This window comes from Lepidochelys olivacea, assembly GCF_965140295.1.
Source record: "Lepidochelys olivacea isolate rLepOli2 genome assembly, chromosome: 25".
Lineage (NCBI taxonomy): Eukaryota > Metazoa > Chordata > Testudines > Cheloniidae > Lepidochelys > Lepidochelys olivacea.
Genome location: NC_140435.1, coordinates 13,100,474 through 13,121,722, shown reverse-complemented (window position 1 = coordinate 13,121,722; position 21,249 = coordinate 13,100,474). Strand labels below are relative to the sequence as shown.

The 21,249-nt window shown below is 50.4% G+C and overlaps 1 protein-coding gene across 3 annotated transcripts in view; it reads left to right on the top strand.

The window, feature by feature from the left end:
- Window positions 1-21,249, top strand: part of CELF5 (CUGBP Elav-like family member 5) — a 59,351-nt gene that overhangs the window by 26,821 nt on the left and 11,281 nt on the right. Inside the window, exons 3-6 of one of the 3 annotated variants that reach the window (XM_084614267.1) lie at window positions 3,213-3,261; window positions 16,373-16,501; window positions 16,976-17,055; window positions 18,224-18,370. In XM_084614267.1, the coding sequence (XP_084470393.1) occupies window positions 3,213-3,261; window positions 16,373-16,501; window positions 16,976-17,055; window positions 18,224-18,370 (405 nt within the window). Of the gene's footprint in view, window positions 1-3,212; window positions 3,265-16,372; window positions 16,502-16,975; window positions 17,056-18,223; window positions 18,371-21,249 lie in introns of all 3 variants that reach the window. The other 2 variants (XM_084614266.1, XM_084614268.1) reach the window with 2 other exon arrangements.

Here is a 21,249-nt window from a genome sequence, read left to right as displayed (position 1 = left end):
AAAGGGACCTGTTTAGAGAGACGCCAGTTTATCCTGCCGATCCCGCGAGGGTCGCGTCCCGCTGGCAGAGCCCAGAGAGTCACTGGGCGCAATGGCGGGGAGGGGGGACTCTCCTCCTTCTCCCTCCTGCCAGCCCCCTCTCTGAAGATCATATCAAAATGTCTCTTTTGTGCAAAGCGGAGGGAATGCCCCTAAGAGCTGGTTACCATGGCAACCACAAATGTCAGGTTCCATGTGGTGAATAACCGTTTCCATGACGACAACTCCTTTACCCAAGGTGCCACGAGCTGGAGTGACAGGCCTGTGGGGGGATGGGCGGGTGGGGACTGGGGGGGGGGGGAGCAGGATGTTCTCAGGTGCTGAATTCCCCTTGGGGTTGTTCCTGAACCTCTCCCGCTCCTCCCTTCCCCCTCCCACTGCTGCCGTTAAAGATTCTGGATTCTCCCATATGCAGGCATAAAGCCACAAGCTTCAATGAAGCCTCCCCGCCATGCTGGATTTGCACTGGTGGGGCTGAGCTCAGAGTCCAGTCCCTGCATCTCCCTCCCCATCTGTTTATCTTAATCCCAGGTTTTCTTCCTGGCGAGAAATAAAGCTGGTTCTTGAGGCTGCAGCGGGGGCAGGAGGGGTGTGTGTGTGAGACTAGTACAGCTGTTGCCCTTCCCCCTGAGCCTGTTCCTGAGCGCACATCTGGACTGTGCTGCCCAACCATGCTCCGGGTCGGCACACAGCTTCCCACGCCACCGCCCACGCTGCACGGATTATTGATGTGGACGGGCACGCAGCAGCCACTGCCTTGCTCAGGTCTCTCAGTGGGGTGTATGGGGGGACTGTCTGGATGAGAGTCCTACTCTGGGAATCCTGCTTACATCTGCGCCTACCCGAAGAGACACCCAAGAGACACCTAGCAGGCTGGCTATGGCCAGAGGCGCTCCATAAATCAATACAATCAATCCATCGCAATAAGGGGATGAGTGAATCACAGGCCAAGCTAAGGGAAGGAGCTTTGCGCTAAAGTCTCCTTGGAATGACAAAGCAGCATGAGGCAGATGGCGAACGGGGTCTTGGGAAAGAAACAGCCTCTGAAGGGTGGGTTGGGTTTGGTGCCCAGTCACTGGTTTAGTGCAAAGACCAGCCAACAAAGTCCTGGGATGCCACATGGGACTGCACCAGTCAGCTGGCACAGGGGGCATTTGGGGTTTGATGGTAGTGCTGCCTGCGGAGGGAAAAGCACCGTTCCAAGTTGGCGTGCTGAAGCACTGGGAGCTGGCGCATGGTATGGAGGAGGCAACACAAGTCTGTGCATCTGTCTCTCCGTCAGTCAGCAGGTCGAATCCCCATTCCTGGAGAAAGGGCCCAATAGCTCCCCTCTGTGTGGTCTCCATCTCCAAATATCACCCCTTTGGTCAGAGGCAGATTCTTCATTCCCCGATTTGACCAGGTGCCGGAAAGAGAGGTGCACGTGTCTAGCTGAAACCACTAATCTCAGGGGTGCTGGCTGGGAACAGTGGTTTCCACTACTGGCCCCAGCAGGTTCGCCTGCATAAATGCGTGCAGCCTTTGTGCAGACAGATCAGATTTGTGCATGCATACTGGATGACTGGACACAATCCTGCAGCCAGGCGCTCCGTTTCTCTGCTCAGGTAAGGGAGGTCTTCTGCAGTTACATCCGGGACATTGACACAGCTGGAAATGTGACCCAGGAGCAGAAGCACCAGAACACTGAATTCTTGGGAGTCACGAAGGACGCCGTCAGTCAGTCACTTGGAGCTGGAATCTCTCAGCAAAGGGGGGGTGTGAGTGGGGGGAATCTCGCGCATCTACTTTATAAAAAGTTCATAACTTTTTATCACTCGACTTCATTCTACGTTTCTCATCATGCTTGTGCCTTAAACCACCGAACTTAGTTGAGGACCCGATCCTCTAGGATGTGAGTGGGTCTTGCTCAGGCAAAAAAACGTTACCGACTCAAGTCAATGGGAGCTTTTCCTGAGTGAGGACTGGGGCGGCTGAATTTTTTTCATGTAGTTATGGAAATGAGCCTCTTGTGCAAGAGATCCCAACACCGGAGGCCATTGGACTCCGATTTGGGGCTCCTTGAAGGAGGAGAAGGTATATTGCTTGTGAATTCACTTTCAGTGAGGCGCAGACTCCCAATCACAAGATGTGCTTTTGAAAAAGGGACTCGGGCTCCCTAGTCACTTAGGTGCTTTGAAAATTTCCACCCTGGTGCCCATAATAACCTAATTGTCCTCTCATCCTGTTGACTTTGGGGGTTGGGAGGGGGTCACTCCAGGTTAGATCAGCATTAGCGAGATGAGTGCAGAGCCCAAATGCCATTTGGAGCTGGAGGGGTTTGTGACACTAGGTAACCACCTCCTCTCCTGTGCGGATGATGCTTTGAGGTGTCGCTACCGTCTTTAAAAGAAGTTCATAATCATCCTGCTCTAGAGCTTTCCCTCATGGATCTCTATTCCCTGAAGGAGCATTAATGAAACACCGCCCCTGTCTGATACGAACGTCTTATTTCCCCACATTTTACAGTAAGAGAGAGAGAGAAATGGAAACACAATTAAGTGACTTGCCCAAGGCCATGCTGAGTCAGTGGCAGAGTTAGGAATAGCTCACAGGTCCCCAGGCTTGTTCTTCAACCACTGGACCACACTGTCCCCTGGGTATTAGATTCTGAAATGCTGAAGTGTTTGCTCCAGGGGCCTGAGTCTTTCTCAGCCAGCAATCCGCTGCCTGGAAGATGCAGGGTTCCTTGGTACAGACTGTATGTATTTAAAGGAGGTGTGTTCTTTGCACTGCCAGGATAGGAAGGGGTGGGGGCTGCATTCCTCCCAGAAGATCTGAAAGAAGCTGCTTTGGCTCCTTTCTGCAGGTGCTGGCTTGCAATCATGTCATGGGTCTTGGCTTGCAGTCATGCCATCTCCACATCCCCAGGACACCCCTCCACACTGACGTGAGAGGCATTTACTGGCAGAGCGGGAAGAGGGGCTCCTAATGGGAGAGTACTTGGGCAATGGGTGCCCAAGGGCTTATTCCGCTGCGCAGGTCCGAGAGCATCACTAAGGGGAGGAGGTAATATTCCTAGCTGCATCTCTCCACCCTCGGGCAGTGCTGCTGAATTCCCTGGTGCTGCTGGCGCCACCATGTGACTGGCGGGCGGGCAGCGATATCTCATTCCCTGTCTTTCTCTCTCGTTGCAGATGGCCCGTCCAATCCAGGTGAAGCCGGCGGACAGTGAGAGCCGTGGAGGTAGTTGTCATCTCTCCTTGTTATTCCTCCTTGTCGTTTTGCTGGCAGCTGGTCTGTTGTGAGGTGCCCTCCTGGCCCGCTCTTGCTAGGCAGAGAGACCCAGTGTTTCGGGCCTGCCCTTGCTGTTCACCTGCGGGTGATTGTGGCCTGGGTTTGGGTTGTGGATAGAACAAAGAGGCTACTGTTGGGAGCTGCTGGTTATGGTGAAACACTCCATGTTCGAGTACGCCACTGCAAGGCTCAGCCAAGCTCACCGCTTCTCTGCTGGGCCCAGGCTGAGGTTACCTGTGCTACACTTGGGCACTGTGCAGAGCATCAGCCCTGGGGCCTAGCAGGAGGATCCTGGAGGAACAGGAAGCATGATGGGGCATTTGGGGGAGGCTCAGGCATAGCACCTGGCCAATTTTTTCATCAGAACCTTTTTTTCAATGAAAAATGCAGATTTGCGTTGACCAAACCACTTCGCGAATTTGAGTCAAATTTGCCAAATTGTTCAGTCCAAAAAAAATAAAAAAATCGAAGTATAAAAGCTGAAAAAAATCAAAACGTTTCAATTTTTCCATTCAAAATGATTTTTTGTTTAGAAATTGGTTTTGCTTTTATTTTTTTTTAAAAAGTAAAAAACACTCAGAAATGAAATGAAACGGGTTTTTCGGTACGGCCGAGAGCTATTTGCACAGCTCTCCTCAGCGATGCAGGTCAGCCCCTTGGCCTAGCGAGCATTAACATGACAGCAGTAACATATGCTAAGCGGTTATGAGCTGGAATATGCGGCGAGCTGCGTTAATTTACACTGGAGATCACGCCCCTGTCAGATGCCATTCTTCAGATAGAGCAAGTGTAACCCCCTGGTGTCGCAAATGAACACATCCTTTTTGTTGCCTTTCCCTGCCTTAACCGGGCATTTCTTCTTCCTCCTACACTCCTGCATCTATCCTTTCTTCTCTTCATTTGCTTGTGCTGCCTTATCAAGAAATTTAGTAGGCCTGGTGGAATTTGGGTGGGGCTGTTTTCCCCTTTAGAATAGAACATTGCATGTACTGTGTCTGGGATTGAAAGGAGTTGATTTTTGTTTTCAAGGATTATTTCCAAGTATTTTGTCTGAATTCATTTCAATGTTCGCATCAGCAGAAAATCAAAATTAAAAAGTCCGCTATTAATAGTCATTTATTCCAACCGGAGGCTGGGATTTTCAGATGAGCCTAAGGGAGTTAGATTTCCAAATTTCAATGGGAATCAGGCATCTAACTTCCTTAGGCCGCTCTGAAAATCTAAGCCCTGTAGGAAGCAAGGTGTGGGATAAGTGACCTAAGTCACTTAGGCCCAGATCTTCAAAGGGCTTTAGGTGCCTAACTCCCATTGGTTTTGGCTATGAAAGTCTTTGCTACACACTAATACACACTAGTAAACATGTGTAGATGCTCACAGACACCACACACAAATTCTGGTACACAGTTAATATATAGCAATACTCAGATACACATGCTTATGGACACCCAAACAGACACTACAGGGATACATCAAAACATCCACATACACCACTGGTAGGCATGAGTGCATTCACATAGCTACGTTCACAAGTCCATCCATACACATGCACAAATATAGAGAAAGATAAACTCATACCCATTTATTAAGCCCTCAAGCCATATTAAAAAAAAAAATAACTTCCCTGCTCTGTAAATGTCCCTTATCAGTGATGGAAATTCCTCCTGAGAGAAGGAAAAAGATTGTTTCTTCTAGGCTGCACTGCCTAGAACCATGTACCTGCGCTACTGAGCTCACATGGATTTAGGCAGCTAGAGAGCTGTTTGCTGGTGTGTTGGGAAGGGTGGAGTTAATATTCAGCCAGCTCTTCCTCTCAAGCTGCCCAGGGATCTCTGCCAAGTACCGCAACACATGAGTAGGGAGAGAAGCTGACAATGATCGCTGACATTTACCGATCGAAAATCGAATCCTGCCGTGCCTAATTAAGGCCCCGATGGTGCAATCTGAGACTTACTGCTGCCCTCCCATGCAGGGCCCCATCAGTGCAGGAATCCACCTGGATGGATCCGAGTGCAGGATCAGGGCCTATCTGTGCCTCAGCTTGTTGCATCTGTGCTGGACCATAACTTCCTCTGGGCAGGGACCGTGCATCTGTCTGTGTTTGTAAAAGCACTAAGTACGCTGTGGTGGCTGGTCAAAATAATAATAATAATAATTAATGTCCCCACTTTGCTCCTTGGGGGCAAAAGGAGACGTGCTGCTTCTTAGACCATTTAATTGAGTTCAAAGCTGTCAGTGGTGTTTGCAGAAGACATTTCTTTCTGTGTGCAGGACCAGATATGATCCTGTTATAACCCATAGCCTATTACTCCACAAGTAGAAGACTGACTTTGGTGGGCCAGTGCTCATGGCGAAAGCACTATTCAAATGGAGTCAGAGTATCACAATCGGGTGCTTAATTATTTTTGCCTTCCCTACAGCAATATCTTTATTACTTTAAAAATATCCTAGTGACTGTTTTATTAAATATTAATATTATCTAACATTTCTATAGCAACTTCCATCCCAAAGCATCTTCGTCCCTGTTAGAGAAGAGAGAAAGGAGTTAAAAATGTTTATTTAATTTGTGTATTTTTAAAAAAAGTTTATTTCCATTTCACAGCTCTGAAACAGAGGAGGATTCCCCCCCCCATGATATTGGTGCCAAAATGGCCATTTTTCATATTTTAAGAAAAATGCAACATAAAAAGATTTCACATTTTTAAATGCAAATTGATTTTCAGCCCAAAGGATTTTGCGTTTCAAAACTGCTGGAAGTTGTTTTGCATTGGAAACAAGATCCGTTTTTTGGGTGTGGGACCTATTTCCATTCCAAAAGGCTTCAGTTTTTCCAAGATGAAACCTGAGAAAGAAATTCACTAGCATTTTTTTCCTGTTCTTTTTTTTATTATTGTTGAAAATTTGAACCATTTTTGGAAATTCAAAGCCAGAAAGCAGAAGTCTTGATTTTCAAGGTCTCTGAATTTTGTTTCAAATTTTCTGCAATAAATCTACAAATGATATACACATGACACCACAGAAACACAGCCACTTCTGGGGCGGAGCTGATGGAGGCCTAGAACTAGCCTGCAGCTTTTCGCTGGGACAAGGAGAATTTGCTATCAAGGTTTAAGAGGTAATGAGGAGTTTGCAATGAAGTGTGTGTATGTGACATGGGAGAAGAATAGTGATTCTCATTTAGGTTCCACTTAGATCCATCCTACAAGACTATGGCCGTTTAATCCAAGGTCCTGTTTTCATTTAGGAGTTCCATACTGACCCCTGGCTGTATTCCACAACGTAGAGGGCATAGTGTTGGTATAAAGCCACCTTTTTCTTCCCCTTTTCCAGCACAGCACTACTTCCTTTCTTGATGTTTTCCTTTATTACCACCCCCCAGCCCCGCCAGGGAGGCTCTCATCCCTTCTGAGTCTCACATTTGTCTGGGGTGTTCCCTGAGTCCAACAGTCCACTCTGTCCTGAGTTTTATCCGTTAATGCCAATGGGCTTGCAAGGGAGGCGGAGAAATGTCCCCTCCTTTCCTCTTCCTCCCTGTATTTACGTTGCAAATCTTCCTTCCTGTCTGGGAATGACAGTGCAGGAATAAATGAGGAGTCGGGAGCAAGTTCCCATCAGCCCAGGGGCAGCAGAGCTCCCATCTGTCTGAGATGCCCCCAGCTCCTTTCGTGCAGACGGCAGGAGGAGATGGACTTCATTGTTTCCCTGTCAGGTTTCAAGCAAAGGAGTTTACTACCAAGTCTGCAGGGAGTGGGGGGCGGGGGAGGGGTGGGAATACTAAGCAGCCCCCCAATATAAATGCAAATCCTCTGCAAAAAGTCACTGCAGCTTGTCATAACCTACCGTGGCCCTGGCCTTTTAAACAAAGCTAATGCTCTTAGAATGAAATCCCAGCTGCCTCACACTTGTTGTCAGGCTCCAGCCTCCCACCTGGGCACAGTCCCATTGAGGTTGCTTCTCCAGTGATCATGCATCATATGATTACAGCAGGAACTGGGTTCAAAGGATACTGTCTGTTGTCCTCATGGACACAGGGACCAGAGAAACTCCATCCCCCAGCGAAAGGACTGAAACAGCAACCCCCAGATATGCCTGGCCTCCTGCAAGAGACCTTGATGGAGAGGAGGATGAAGGCTGGGGAACCAGAACTGAAACAGGGAACTGGGCTGCTTCTCTCTCAGCTGCAGAGTAGGGATAATAACTTGCATTTCCATAGCAAGGAGCTCAAAACATTATGATGATGTCCTGGGATCGCTTCACTCACCACTGAAATGCAGCCACCTCTGGAACTCAGCAGCTGTTTAAGAGCCACACTGCAGTGTAGGGCAGGGAGATGAATATTGTACCTAACTGAAATGGCGTGGGAAATCTAGGGAGGCAGGATGTAGATTCTGCTACAAGGATTTGGCCGTGATATTGCGGCTAAGAGCCCTGAGCTTCTGAAGAACGCCAGGGGATCATTAATGACCACAAGTGATCTGGACATTAGCTTTGATTCTCATTCTAAACAGGGTGTCTCCCAGCAACAGGGCATCCCCAAGCATCATGCTGGGGCAGCTCCTGGGGTCATTGTTGGACCCCAGCTTGTTCTTTCTCGTTCCAAGGCTGCATCTCATCTCTGTGGTTTCTAACCATGTTAACACCCCAGGCGTGGGTGCCCCTTGACATCCTCACAGCTTGCTCCTTGTGCAAATCTGGGGCAACATGGATTCAGCCAGTTGGCAGAGTTAAAGCTGCACCTCAGACCCTTTCCCACCGGGCCACACTCTTGGATTCATCCCAGCTAGGAACTGGCGATCAGAGCACCAAGTCTTCTGAGGGAACCCCATTCTTGGAGAAGACACAACAAGGTCTGCAGATCGGGATAGAGCGATCTTACACAGTGATGGAGAAACGCTGCCCCTTGGAGAGGCAAAGATCTGCGGCAACACGGAGTGTGGGCCAGGCAGTCGTTTCATTTATTACCATCGGTTGGAAAGAAACCCCAGAAAACCTTTCCTGGGGTCACACCAAAGCCGACTTGCCCCATGGGATTCCAGGGATTGGCCTTTTCATGGCTGAATTGTGGCAGGCACCATGTTTCAGTATATTCTGCCTCCCACTAGCCTGGTGCCCTCGGACTGCATATTTTCGACTCAGCCGTAACTTCCCACATCCCATGCAAGCCTAGGGTTATCTCACATTGTCTCTTGTAAACTAGTGACATCACCAGTGCAGAACCGGGGGCCTGCAAAACAGGGAGCTCTATGCTCTGAATCTTCCCCAGCTGTTTATTTTCCTTGTGACTATCAGTTTGGGCCTTTGTCCCAGGTTTCCAGCCATCCTTGGTCACTGAGAGCTCCCTGCATACATCTGATACAGATGTGTGCATGAATCCTCCATTCAGAGGTGTGGTGTAAACGGTGCGAGTTCTAGACTAGGAGCTAGGAACTTCTGAGTTACTGGTAGGTGTATTATGATAGCACCTAGGAACCCCAGTCATGAACTAAGACCCTGTTGTGCACTGCTACAAACACCACAAACTGATTCCTACCCCAAACAGCACTTACCTCTAATTAATCCCAGCTCTTCAGTGGCTTTAGACCAGTCACTTAAAGTGCAAATCTCAGGTTATGTTTTATGTTTGTTTCTTTGAACACCGTAGATTATTAAAGCTGGGGAGGGGGAACTAATTCAAATCTAATGAGGTTTTCATTATTTAAGACTTTTAGCCTTTCATTCACTTTCTGCAAACGGACTAGTCCAGGAGTGTCAGACGCTTGGCCCGTCTGGTGAATATGGGTGACGCTCAGGACATTTTCAGATTCTGCAGAATCCCGGTTTTCATGGGGAAAAAAAAAAGTTTCTAGTCTTCATGATTGCAGAAGTACCCTTCCCAGTGTGGACCGGGTATAACCTGATGCAGTGCTTCCTGCCTGAGTCTGCCGAGAGCCTGAACCACCATCTCTGGCATTCAGCCCTTCCTGCGCAAAGGGTCTGGCACCTCTGGGCTTGTCCATTTTACTTTTGTCTTAGTCAGTTTCTTTGGTGCTCTCCCAATATTGATAGGGTCTGAGCCTCTGACACAAGGGCGGGGGGGGAATGTTGTTATTTTTTAAAAAAAGTTTCCCCCTGGAAGTTTAAAAAAAAAATTTCAAAATGTTTCTATGGGTGTTCTACTTTTTTTGCCCATGTTGTCCTGACGCTGCCCCTTTAATAAATCACTCTGTACCTCAGTTTCCCCAGCTGTTAAAAAAATGGAAGATAAGAATACTTACCTCTCTGACTGAGGGGTTGTAGATAAAAAGTGCTTGAAGAAGTGCTAAGTGTTATTGTTATATTCCTGACTCCAACGGGCCGCAGCCATGAGTGACATACTGAGCATATGTGCACTGTTAAACATACAGCCATGCCCCCAGAACATTACATAACTAGTTAGGTGCAGTCTGACTGGGAGAGGAATCTTTCCCCTACTCTCGCCATGACAGAAAGCAGGACGCTGGGGTTGATTGACTAGCGGTGTGATTGGATATGGCACATCCAATGCCCTAGGATCCTTCTGTGCTGCAGAGCATACCCAAGCCCTCCAGGTTAACTGAGGACACCTTTTGTCCACTGGTGGAACTGAATTCACTCCTGGCCACCCATCCGTCCCACGCTGAGTGATTTGTATGGGTTAGATTAGTGTATTCGGATGGGAGTTACTGCAAAGATGATGTTATTAAACCTCTACAGAACACATCTTCCAGGCAGTCACTTGGAGCTTGAGAAAGGAAAGGCACTTTTCCAGAGTTGCAAGGGCTAGTGCAGGGGGGAAGCTTGTCGTCGGGGCAGGAGGCAGGGCTTTCTTGGGAAGCAGTCCAAAGCTGTGGCATGAATTCCCCAGGAATTAGGGGTCATCATAAACCTCCCCACCTTGCACTCCACGTGGCCAGCACCGCATGCCTCTCTGACCTGCCTGCTCTGACATTCAGCAGCACCCTGTGCATTTCAAAACAACCCCCTGCCCCTGCCCCCGCCCCCACCCCTAAAGCAAGCCATCCTCTGCACACCCAGTTCTCCCCCTGGGGAGAGGATGAGAGAGAGAGAACAAACCACATGTGACAGATGTGAGTCATGGTGCTTAATGCACTGCTGGAAGGTGCTCCAATGCCGCGGTGGTGATGAGGGCGGCATAAAAACCTGTACAGAATGGCGTGGCTGGGGAGGGGTTAAAGGGGGCTGGGTGAGAAATTGAGCTGGGTGAAATCAAGCTGCTGATAATCTGTCTGGGGAAGTTGGAAAGGAACGCTGTCTAGGGAGAGATGAGAAAGATTGGGAGCGAAGGATGAGCTAGAGCAGAGCTAGAAGGGGAGAAGAGAGAATAAATTGCAGGACCAGGAAAAAATAAATGAAAAAGGGAAGGAATAAAATGGGAAGAGTGAGAAGAAGGGAGCAAGAGGAAGAGGAAAGAAACGGTAAAGGGAAAGAGGGTCAGAGGAGAAGGGAAATGCTAATGGGACCGAGACAGGGAGGCCGGAGCAGGGGAAAAATAATCAGCAATTTACATGAGTTTGAGGGATTTTAGAAAATAATAGTAATGATGATGATGATGATGAAGAAGAAAAGGACAAAAGCCAGGCCTGGGGCAGCTTTAAAACCATCATCGCAGTAAATTAACCACCCGGATGGAGCTGGGGAAGGAACGCCCTGTTCTCTGCCTCATGTGGCTCAGAGACTGCCGCCCCCCGTGGCCTGCGGGGGATACCTGGGATTAGGCCTGTCCCCTGAATCCCACCGCTGCTGGGGGCAAGGAGCTGAGAGGAGGGCCCTGAATGAGAGGGGGCACCCTGGTCCCTCTTTGGCAACTGCCATCACCTGGTCCTTTGCAAGGCAGGGATTGTGGGTTTTCACTTCCCAGCCCCTTCCCCACCCGCCTCCGCTCCCAGCCCAGCGGAAGGGGCCGGCTTGATTTCCCATGAGCCACCGAACGCTCTGCTGCTCTGAGCTGATAGTGATTGCTCACCCGAGCCCATTAGCACTGTATTAGTGATGAGGAAGCTCCCTGCGTTCCCAATGAGATTTATCGTGGGAACCATCCCATCCGTAACGGGCTGCACAAGGGGGTCGCCTCCTTCTCCCACAGCCATCCTTGCTCTTCTCCCCCCCCCCGCCCCCGCCAACAGCTGTTTGGCCAGATGACCTAATTCCACTGGGTTTTAAACAGGAGCAGCATCCCCTGCTGTTTCTCCCTCTAATGGCTGAACCGTTCAGCCTTAAAACCCTCCAGTGTTCCTCATCATCGCTCCATCAGAAATCCACTCCGTGCTAGGCCCCTCCTCGTGCCCTCCCTTCCCCAACCTGCCTGAACGACGGCCTGCCCGAGAATGGGTTTCCATGGGAACTCAAACTCCAACAGTCGGGGATAAGAGACAATTTTCGTGGTTGCTGGACAACCTGGGAAATTACTGATCAGAGGGTGAAAAAGAAGAGCTGGAAAGAAGGTGGAGAAAGTGAGGGGGGGAGCCCTATGTGGCTGAGAAAGAGGGAGACCTGCAGCTTGGCTTGCAATAGCTCCACAGGCCAGGGCAATAATGCAGCAGCCTCAATGCTTCAGATCCAGGGGACTGTTCTAACCACTGCAAGATGCCAGGGGCTCCTGGTGGCTTGGCCAGCTGTAGAACTGTGGGCGGTGCAAGCTCAGCCACTGATGCTCAGCTTCAAAGTGCTTGCTGACGCCCCCATAATAGGAAGGGACTAGGAGCCAGGTGAGGAGTTTGGGGGACGAGCTGCAGCTTTTACCAGGAAAATGCAATCACGAACATTAGCTGCGACTTTGGGGCTGGGCGTTGGGCAGCAAGGGGGAGTGAGAGGTTTGCTTTAATCATTAAAATATTTTTAATTAAAGCGACGGCATCGAAATAAAAGTCTTCCATGTTGTTAACCTACCATTGTTAACAGAAAAGGATTAAAGGGGGAAAATATTTATTTCTCTCTCCTTCCCCAAGTTTGCGTATTGGACAGCACTGAGTGAAAATGACTATAAAATTTCCCATGTATCGTCCTTTGTCAGTTTCCCCTGTTGCAATATTGCCAATTCCCAGCATTCATAAGTTAGGCTCCAAAAAAAAAAAAAAAGAAGTTGAGATTGTTTTATTTGCTTTCTGATGTTTGGGTCTTTAAGGGTTCATGTTTTCAAGCTTTATGCCACAACTAGGAGGGATAGAAGCTTACATTAAAAAAAAAATGAAAGCAAGATTCACACATAATCACAGGACTCCAAGAGCTGGAGATTTCAGAAATGCCCCCAGCAAATATTGCAAGACTTGTGATAAAATTGAGAGAGAGGGAAACATTCGGTGTTGTTTGTGTGGGACTTTTCTGCAGTGACAAGAGAAAGAGGAACATTTATTTAAAGAAAACAACAGGAAATTGTGATAGTGAAAACATAACAAAATATCCAGGGGGCTCAAGGGGCTGGTGGAGAACCTGAAACGACTTGCAATTGATTTTTAAAACTGACCGCTTTCAAGTTGATGGTGTTCCCTTTTGACACACGTCCAACGCTAGTTAGTGCCTCATGGTTCCAAAGGAATATCGCTTTGCCCAGGATCATTCTCGCTGGGACAATTGCAACCAACAGGCATTTGTATTGAAATATGGGACAGGCCCAAAAGGGAACAGTTTATCTGAAATCCTCACTCCCCTTCCCCATTCGTTCCCCGCTCCCTGGACAAACAGAATCCCACTTTGGATAAAATTAGATTCAGTTCCAAACGGCCAATCATCTTGCAAAAGCAAATCCCAACCCAATTCTCCTTCGCCGGCAATTTTTAAATCACAATTGGATGTTTTTCTGGAAGATCTGCTCTCGTTCAACAGGAAGTATTGGGGGACGTGTTATACGGGGGGGAGAGGGGCGGGGGGTGTCAGACTAGATGATCACAATGGTCCCTTCTGGCCTGGGAATCTATGAACCTAACACATTTAAAAAAAATATATAAATCTCCTCCCCAGTTGCTGCCCCATCCCATTCTGACCATCTCTGGGCACGAAGCATAGCTTGGTGGGCAGGAATTGGGACTGGTCAGTAGTCTGCTGTACTGGGTGTCTGAGGAATGTATTGAAAGGGATTCCAGCAGGTCAATTTTGTCTCAAAGTTTAGGTGTTTTACACCCAGACTTTTTATAGTGTCTCAGATCAATAGAAATATTTCCCTGATATTTTCCCCCGGTCGATCCAGCACGGATGTGTTTTTAAAGAAGATCTGCCCTGCAGTGTTTGCAACCTGGACACTGCAGCGTTAATACACGTGCATGAGACCCTGAACATTTCCATTGTTTGTTAAACTCTGTTCATTTTATTACCTCATCCTCAACACCCCACTTGTTTGTTTTGTCCACCTGTTGCTTCCTGACTAGCACCTAGCTTGTGAGCTGTCTGGGGCAGGGGCTGTCTTCCTTCTTAGTTGGCTGTACAGCACCTTGCACCATGGGGTCCTGATTCTGGACTAGGGTTGCTAGGAGTTGCTGTGATACAAATAATAAATACTCACAATAAGATGAACTTGACTAGCCACTCCAAAGTGAAACTGTCCCATTTATTTTCATTGTCCAAGGGCAGAGAGGAGGGTAAAACGGTGACAAGCAAATGGAAATGTTTAAAACTCCGTGCAGATCTAAGAAGCTGGAGCGTTGCAAACAGCATTAGTCAGGAACCTTTGTCTTAAAAAAAATGGGGCTGTCTTAGAATCATAGAATCATAGAATATCAGGGTTGGAAGGGACCCCTGAAGGTCATCTAGTCCAACCCCCTGCTCGAAGCAGGACCAATTCCCAGTTAAATCATCCCAGCCAGGGCTTTGTCAAGCCTGACCTTAAAAACCTCTAAGGAAGGAGATTCTACCACCTCCCTAGGTAACGCATTCCAGTGTTTCACCACCCTCTTAGTGAAAAAGTTTTTCCTAATATCCAATCTAAACCTCCCCCACTGCAACTTGAGACCATTACTCCTCGTTCTGTCATCTGCTACCATTGAAAACAGTCTAGAGCCATCCTCTTTGGAACCCCCTTTCAGGTAGTTGAAAGCAGCTATCAAATCCCCCCTCATTCTTCTCTTCTGCAGGCTAAACAATCCCAGCTCCCTCAGCCTCTCCTCATAAGTCATGTGTTCTAGACCCCTAATCATTTTTGTTGCCCTTCGCTGGACTCTCTCCAATTTATCCACATCCTTCTTGTAGTGTGGGGCCCAAAACTGGACACAGTACTCCAGATGAGGCCTCACCAATGTTGAATGTCTTCTCTGGTCATCCACCCTGTTGCAAATCAAGAGCCAGACCCGTGACTTTTAACCCTTTCAATCAAGTTGATCAGAGGGCAGCTTGTCCCATGAAAATACCTTGACGTTGAATGAGACCTGTGTGTTTGTGTGAGTGAATGCATTTGTGTGCCCACAGCTGTACATCTGTCTCCGTACGGCAGGAGTGCGTATCTGTCTGCACGTCTCTCTCTCTGGAAACGTGGCTCTGAGAGCATCCGCGGAGTCACCGTGCGACGCATGTTGCCGGGCATGCATGAGCCTGTGTGTGGTCACGTCCATTATTTATGGGTGTGCGCATGTGTCTCCCAATGCGCTCTTGTGTAAGTGTGTGCCGGCACGTGTGGGCCCTCCCCTCACGTGTCCCCATGTGTGCGCATGAGTGTGTGGTGGGGGGGAACAGAGCACTGGGTTACCTAGATGGGGAGCCACTTTCTAAGCCGGTGGGTGCTGCCCACAGCGTGAAAGCCTCCCCCACCCTTGCCCCCCTGTGCTATTGTAGCTTGCAGACCCGTTGTTTTTCAGGTCACTGCACTCTCAAGCAGATAGCAGCCTCCTCGCTATTTTCCCTGACACACGTCACATTCAATTGGTTTGGTTTGAAGCCAGCCCCTCTGATCCTGTCACTAACAATAAGGAACCCTCCCTCGCTGCTCCTCCTAAACCTCATCCTGACACAGTCATTCCCTGCGGGGTGTTTCTCCTATGCATGTTCCAGGGGCCGTATTTAGCCGTTTCGGTGACACGACCCCTCTGCGGGATGGGGGTCAGGATCATCTCTGGGGTCAGGCCCTGTGAGTAACCAGCTGGTGTGATCCAGAGACCAGAGCTCCACGCTGCCAACGCAACCAGATGCCATGTTTCTCGCCGGCCTAATGACACCCGGCTGTAAGACGTTAACATCGGCGCCTGGACTTCGGGCCGGATCGGGGGCCGTTTTGTGGGGGGTGATGGAGAAGGGAGTAGGGCGGGGTGGGAGCAGGAAGAAGGCACCCCGTTGTTGTCATCACTTCTGCTCCCCCCACGTCCACATACACTCTCCCAGAGTAAACTTGAATTGAGCTTTTCCCTTACAATTAAATAATCTAAAGCGACTAGCTGCCTAACGTGAATGTAGCCATGTGCCTTTCATCCGCCCTGGGCCAGAGTGTGCTAAGCTCTCAAGCCATGCCCTGTGGACAGTGGGAGGGAGGGAGGGGAGCGGATCTTCATACTCCCTCTGCCCCCGCCATCTTCCTGGCATGAGTGCCAACCCTTTGGCAACATTTCTAGAGTGCGGGAGACTGGGAGCCAGGACACCTGGGTTCTTTTTCTGTCTCAAGATGCAGGAGAGGGGTCTAGTGGTTAAAGTCTGTGTGGGCTGGGAGCTACAGCTAGTCCCTCCCTCATCGTGAGAGCCAGGAAACTAGAAGTCAGGGCTCCTGGGTTCCATTCCCTACCTCTGCCATAGACCCGCTGGGCAAATCATGTTTCCTCACCTGTCATGTGGGGAGGATAATTCGTACCTTGCAGGGGGTGGGCCTGTGAGGTTTCACTCTTTAACATCCGCAGTGTGCTTTGAGATCCTCCGATGGAAGGAGCTAAGGAAACGCAAAGAGTTATTAACCCTTAGGGGACTGGATCCCTGCTTGGTGTAACAGGAACCTCATTGGATTGATGTCCGGGATGAATTGTGGCCCAAAGAAAGTAACTTACCTGCCCGTGTGGTACATGCCCAAGGCCAGATGCCCCGTGTCCTTGTCCTCGGAGCCGCGAGACTCACAGAAGGTTGATGTTTCTGTGTTTGCCCCTAGGGGACAGGAAGCTGTTTGTGGGGATGTTAAATAAGCAGCAGTCTGAGGATGACGTGCTCCGGCTCTTTGAACCATTTGGGGTCATTGACGAATGTACCGTGCTCCGGGGACCTGATGGCAACAGTAAAGGTGCGAGCCTCCTCTGTCTGTCATGCCTGCTCCACAGGTAGGACTCTGCCCTGCTGTCTCTGCGCGCTGGGGTGTGCCCAACTCAACCCCTGAGCTGGGCGGGTCTGTATGTCAGGGCTGTTTCCCTGCCAAAGACGGAGGGTGGCAGGCAGGAGGAGAGGCCTGCTTTGGAGAGGGGGAACATGGCTTGAGGCGAGTCCCGGGGTCGGCAGACATTGATGTGCCCAGCTGTCTGCCTGAATCAGCTGGAGCACCTGCCAAGCCATCCTGCCTGCTTCCATCTGTCCTCCTGGCCCTGGCCCTGGAATGCTTTGTAGGGATCAGCCTGAGCAGCAGGATCCGGATCTCAGATTCTGGGACTGTTCAGATCCAGCCTCGGGCCCGCTCCCCAGTACGCAGGTGGCGCCTGGCTCCCGGCCTCCCTCGCGGGTTTGCTCTCACCTGCAGTCTCCCTTGCTCTCTGTCCCTCTCCAGGCTGTGCCTTTGTAAAGTTCTCGTCTCACACAGAGGCTCAAGCAGCAATCCACGCACTGCACGGCAGCCAGACGATGCCTGTGAGTATGAGTCCAAGGTACCCGTCACACCCCCTGCTCCCCATCTCTGTTCAAGTGACCACTCCCCATCCATCTGTGGCTGGGAACCCCCATCACCGCGCAGCAGAGCAACAAGCACGTGCGTGTGTTGTGTCCTGTGTGGCTGGGACTGCATGGGAGTGTGTGTTACTGCTCTGCCTACACGTTCAGTTGTGTGTGCCCAGTGCATCCCGTCATCCTGACTATCTTAGGCAGGGGTGGCGGTCGTGGTGCGTGTTTGCCGCGGTAGGTCTGACTGTGAGCAGACAGGGCAGGGCGTGTGTGTGTATTTGGGCTCCTATAGGCATGTGGCTGTGTGTGACCCGATGTGCCGCCTCGTTACCCGGATGTTAGAGTTTGCAATTGTGTATCTGTGATTGGTTTGGGGTTGGTGTGATTAGGGGTGCCCGGGGACAGAGTACATCTGTATCTACCTACCTCTACATATGGCGGTGTGCTTGCCCTGTTGTCTGCCTTTCCGTCACCCGGGGGTGGGGGGAGGGGTGTAGAAAGGAGTGTGCGATTGTGTCCAGAGTGGGTGTGACTGTGAGTATTCTGGGGTGTGGTGTGCATGGGTGTACATGCTTTGTACATGCTTGGGGGTGGGAAGCAACATCTGTCCTGAGTGCCGGAGCGATGGCTGCCGTAAAGTTGTGCATTCTCTCTCCGTGTCACCCCGGGTATTGTGGGACTTTGCATTGCTATTCTAGGATGCATGTGTCACTTACTTGCCTGCATACACAGTTGTGTGTATGTGCCTTGTACGTCAGTGCTGTACCGGTGCCTTCCTGTCACCTCACTGCCAGTGCCTGCGGCCGTGTGTCGTGTAGGTGTGAGGACAGCCGGATGCTCAGCGCTGCACCTGCAGCTGGGCGCCCTTGTACACCCCTCCTGCAGCCACTGTGTTTTCTTGTGTGCATGTCTGTAGCTGTGTCCACCAGCTTGTGTGTCTGGGCAGGGCTCCCCCTAGCTCTTGGGTTCAGATCTCAGCCTGAGCCTTTCACTCTGACATTTGCTGCTCTGCTGACACTCCTCCTCTCTTCCGCTCTGTCCTGCCTCTCCCGCCAACGCCGCCCGATGCCCTCACTGCTGTGCTCTTCTCTCTCTCTCTGTCTCTGTCTCTCTCTCTGTCTCCTCTCTCTGTGCCTAGGGTGCCTCCTCCAGTCTAGTCGTGAAGTTTGCTGACACCGATAAGGAGAGGACTCTACGTCGGATGCAGCAAATGGTGGGGCAGCTGGGGATTTTCACTCCGTCTCTCACCTTGCCGTTCAGCCCATACAGCGCGTACGCGCAGGCTGTGAGTATCGCGGGGCCCTATCGCCGTGGCGTGACACGACGGAGACCAGGGCTGGCGGAGACCAACCAGCTCCCGGAGCGGTCAGCTGTGGTCTCCTGGGTTCCCTTCCTAGCCTGTCGTGCTAGGTGTGCTGCAGGGCCTGAGAGAGACACACAATCCAGCCCTGGTGCGTTTCTCCTAGTGGGTGTGACTGGTTGGCCGACGGGCCCCCGGGAGAGGTCTGGTCTCATTTCTGAGCGGAGACGTGTTGCTTCGGTACGGTGCTGGCTGCAGCTAGTGGACCGGTTGAAGTGTCTGGGAGTCCTGAGAGACAGTCCAAGCGTGCCCTGGTGTAGTTCTCTCGTAGGGTCTGTCTATGCTGCAGTTCCAGGCTACCCCGCGCTGACGGGCGTGCTGTCGCTTCACTGCTCCGGGACCCAGCCTAGCTAGATTAAATCTTATCCTGGAGAAGTCAGCTCAAGCTGCAATCACACCCCGGGGTTGCAGTGTAGACATTCCCTAGGTTTGCGGGGCTGTTTGGATGCCTGGGACTTGTCCCCTGGATATGCAGTCTTCGAGTTGTGATGTATTTCTCTAGTATCCGGTAGTGTCCCTGGGTTGGGTGTATTGCTCTCTTAGCCCTTGGGAATGATTGTGCCCCAGTGCATTGTGAGTCCTAGCAATCCGGGTCTTCGCGGGTTTCTCTCTTAGCTTTTGCTGCAGTGCTCAGGAAAATCCTAGCATCTAGTCCAACACAGTTGGATCTGGAGTGTTTCTCTCTTTGCTGGCGTGATCACGTGGCCTAACATGACTAGGAGAGTCCTCAGATTGAGGAGCACATACCTGGCTCTGCTATATTTCTCTCCTTGCTGGTTGTGCCTGGGATAGACTCATAAGAACATAAGAACAGCCCTACGGGGTCAGACGAAGGGTCAGTCTAGCCCAGTATCCTGTCTTCCAACAGTGGCCAGGGCCAGGTGCCCCAGAGGGAATGAACAGAACAGATAATCATCAAGTAATCCATCCCCTGTCTCTCATTCCCAGCTTCTGGCAAACAGAGGCTAGGGACACCATTCCTGCCCATCCTGGCTAATAGTCATTGATGGACCTATCCTCCATGAACTTATCTAGTTCTTTTTTGAACCCTGTTATGGTCTTGGCCTTCACAACATCCTCTGGCAAGGAGTTCCACAGGTTGACTGTGCATTGGGTGAAGAAATACTTCCTTTTGTTTGTTTTAAACCTGCTGCCTATTAATTTCATTTAGTGACCCCTAGTTCTTGTGTTATGAGAAGTAGTAAACAACACTTCCTCATCTACTTTCTCTACACCAGTCATGATTTTATAGACCTCAATCATATCTCCCCTGAGCCGTCTCTTTTCCAAGCTGAAAAGTCCCAGTCTTATTAATCTCTCCTCATACAGAAGCCGTTCTATACCCCTAATAATTTTTGTTGTCCTTTTCTGAACCTTTTCCAATTCCAATACCTCTTTTTTGAGATGGGACGACCACATCTGCATGCAGAATTCAAGATGTGGGTGTACCATTGATTTATATAGAGGCAACATGATATTTTTTGTCCTACTGTCTATATCTTTCTTAATGATTCCCAGCATGCTGTTCGCTTTTGTGATTGCCACTGCACATTGAGTGGATGTTTTCAGACTCAAGACCTAATACTGTACGGGGTCTCAGGTCTTTGGCTGCAGACCAGGGCTACCAGAGCAAAAGGCTGTTGTCCAAGAGCTGCGTGATGGCGGTACTGTTATTTTCAGTGGGATCTGGGCCATTCTCAGAGGCAGGATTTGAAGCCTGAGGGACCAATGGTCCCATCTGATGATGCAAATCCTACCTTCCTGTGAAGCATCCAACTCTGGTTGGTTATTTTCATCTTCAGGTCAGCTGACCACCTCATGTAAGATAGAAAGGCCCAGAGAGACTACATATGTCTCCACTGTCATAAAAAACCCACAGCGCCACGTCTCAGAGCCCGGCACAATTGACTGAGGCTTGTGGAGTTTGGGCTGCCGGACTACAAATTGCAGTGCAGATGTTTGGTCTTAGGTTGGAGCCTGGGCTCTGGAACCCAGCCCCCCCGTGGGGTTTCAAATCCAAGCCCAAATGTCCACCCTGCCCTGCAGCCCGAGTCCCATGAGCCTGAGTCAGCTGACCCAGGTCTTCTACTGCAGTGTAGATGTCCCCTCCGTGACTTGCTCAAGGCTACGCTGGAGCAAAAAATTTAACCCAGGCCTCCTGAATCCCAGGGTAGAGTCATCCTTCTGACTGCCCACTTGGGAGCGGAGTGAGAGAGTTTGTACCCACGGGTGCCCCTTTCACTTTGGACTTAGGTGCAACCTTCATTCAGTCTCCTTTGACCCATGGATCCCTCCCTGCCATGCACACGAGGGAAGAACACTGTCTGAGTTTGGAGGGAGGAAAAGCTGCCTAGACCTAACCCCAATTGATGTCAGTCGTTTACGTGGATCTCATGTCAAAGGATCCCAAATTGTACCCGCGTGGGACTCACTCCTCCCCCTCCCCCAAACGCAGCCACCTGTGCCCGGGAATACGGCAGCCGTTGAATGGGGCGCCCAAGGAGGCGGGGCAGGATGCGAGGAAGAACACCATCCGTGTCAAACTGGATCTGCAGTGGGGAGTTCAGGGAGCCAGCACGTGAGTGAGCTGGGCCTTGGCCAGGATTGGCTCATGGACGATTCTCATGGAAAACGATTGCAGGACCTATAACGACCTTGGTGTTACGTGCCATTCAAATGACGACTCCTCCTCCTCTCACCAGCACCCTGCTGCTGGGACACGGGTTCAGTAAGGACCTGGACGGGACAGTGCCTTGTCCTGAGCTACCAGCATCGCCTTCTCCAGCACCCTAGAGTTTGCTTCA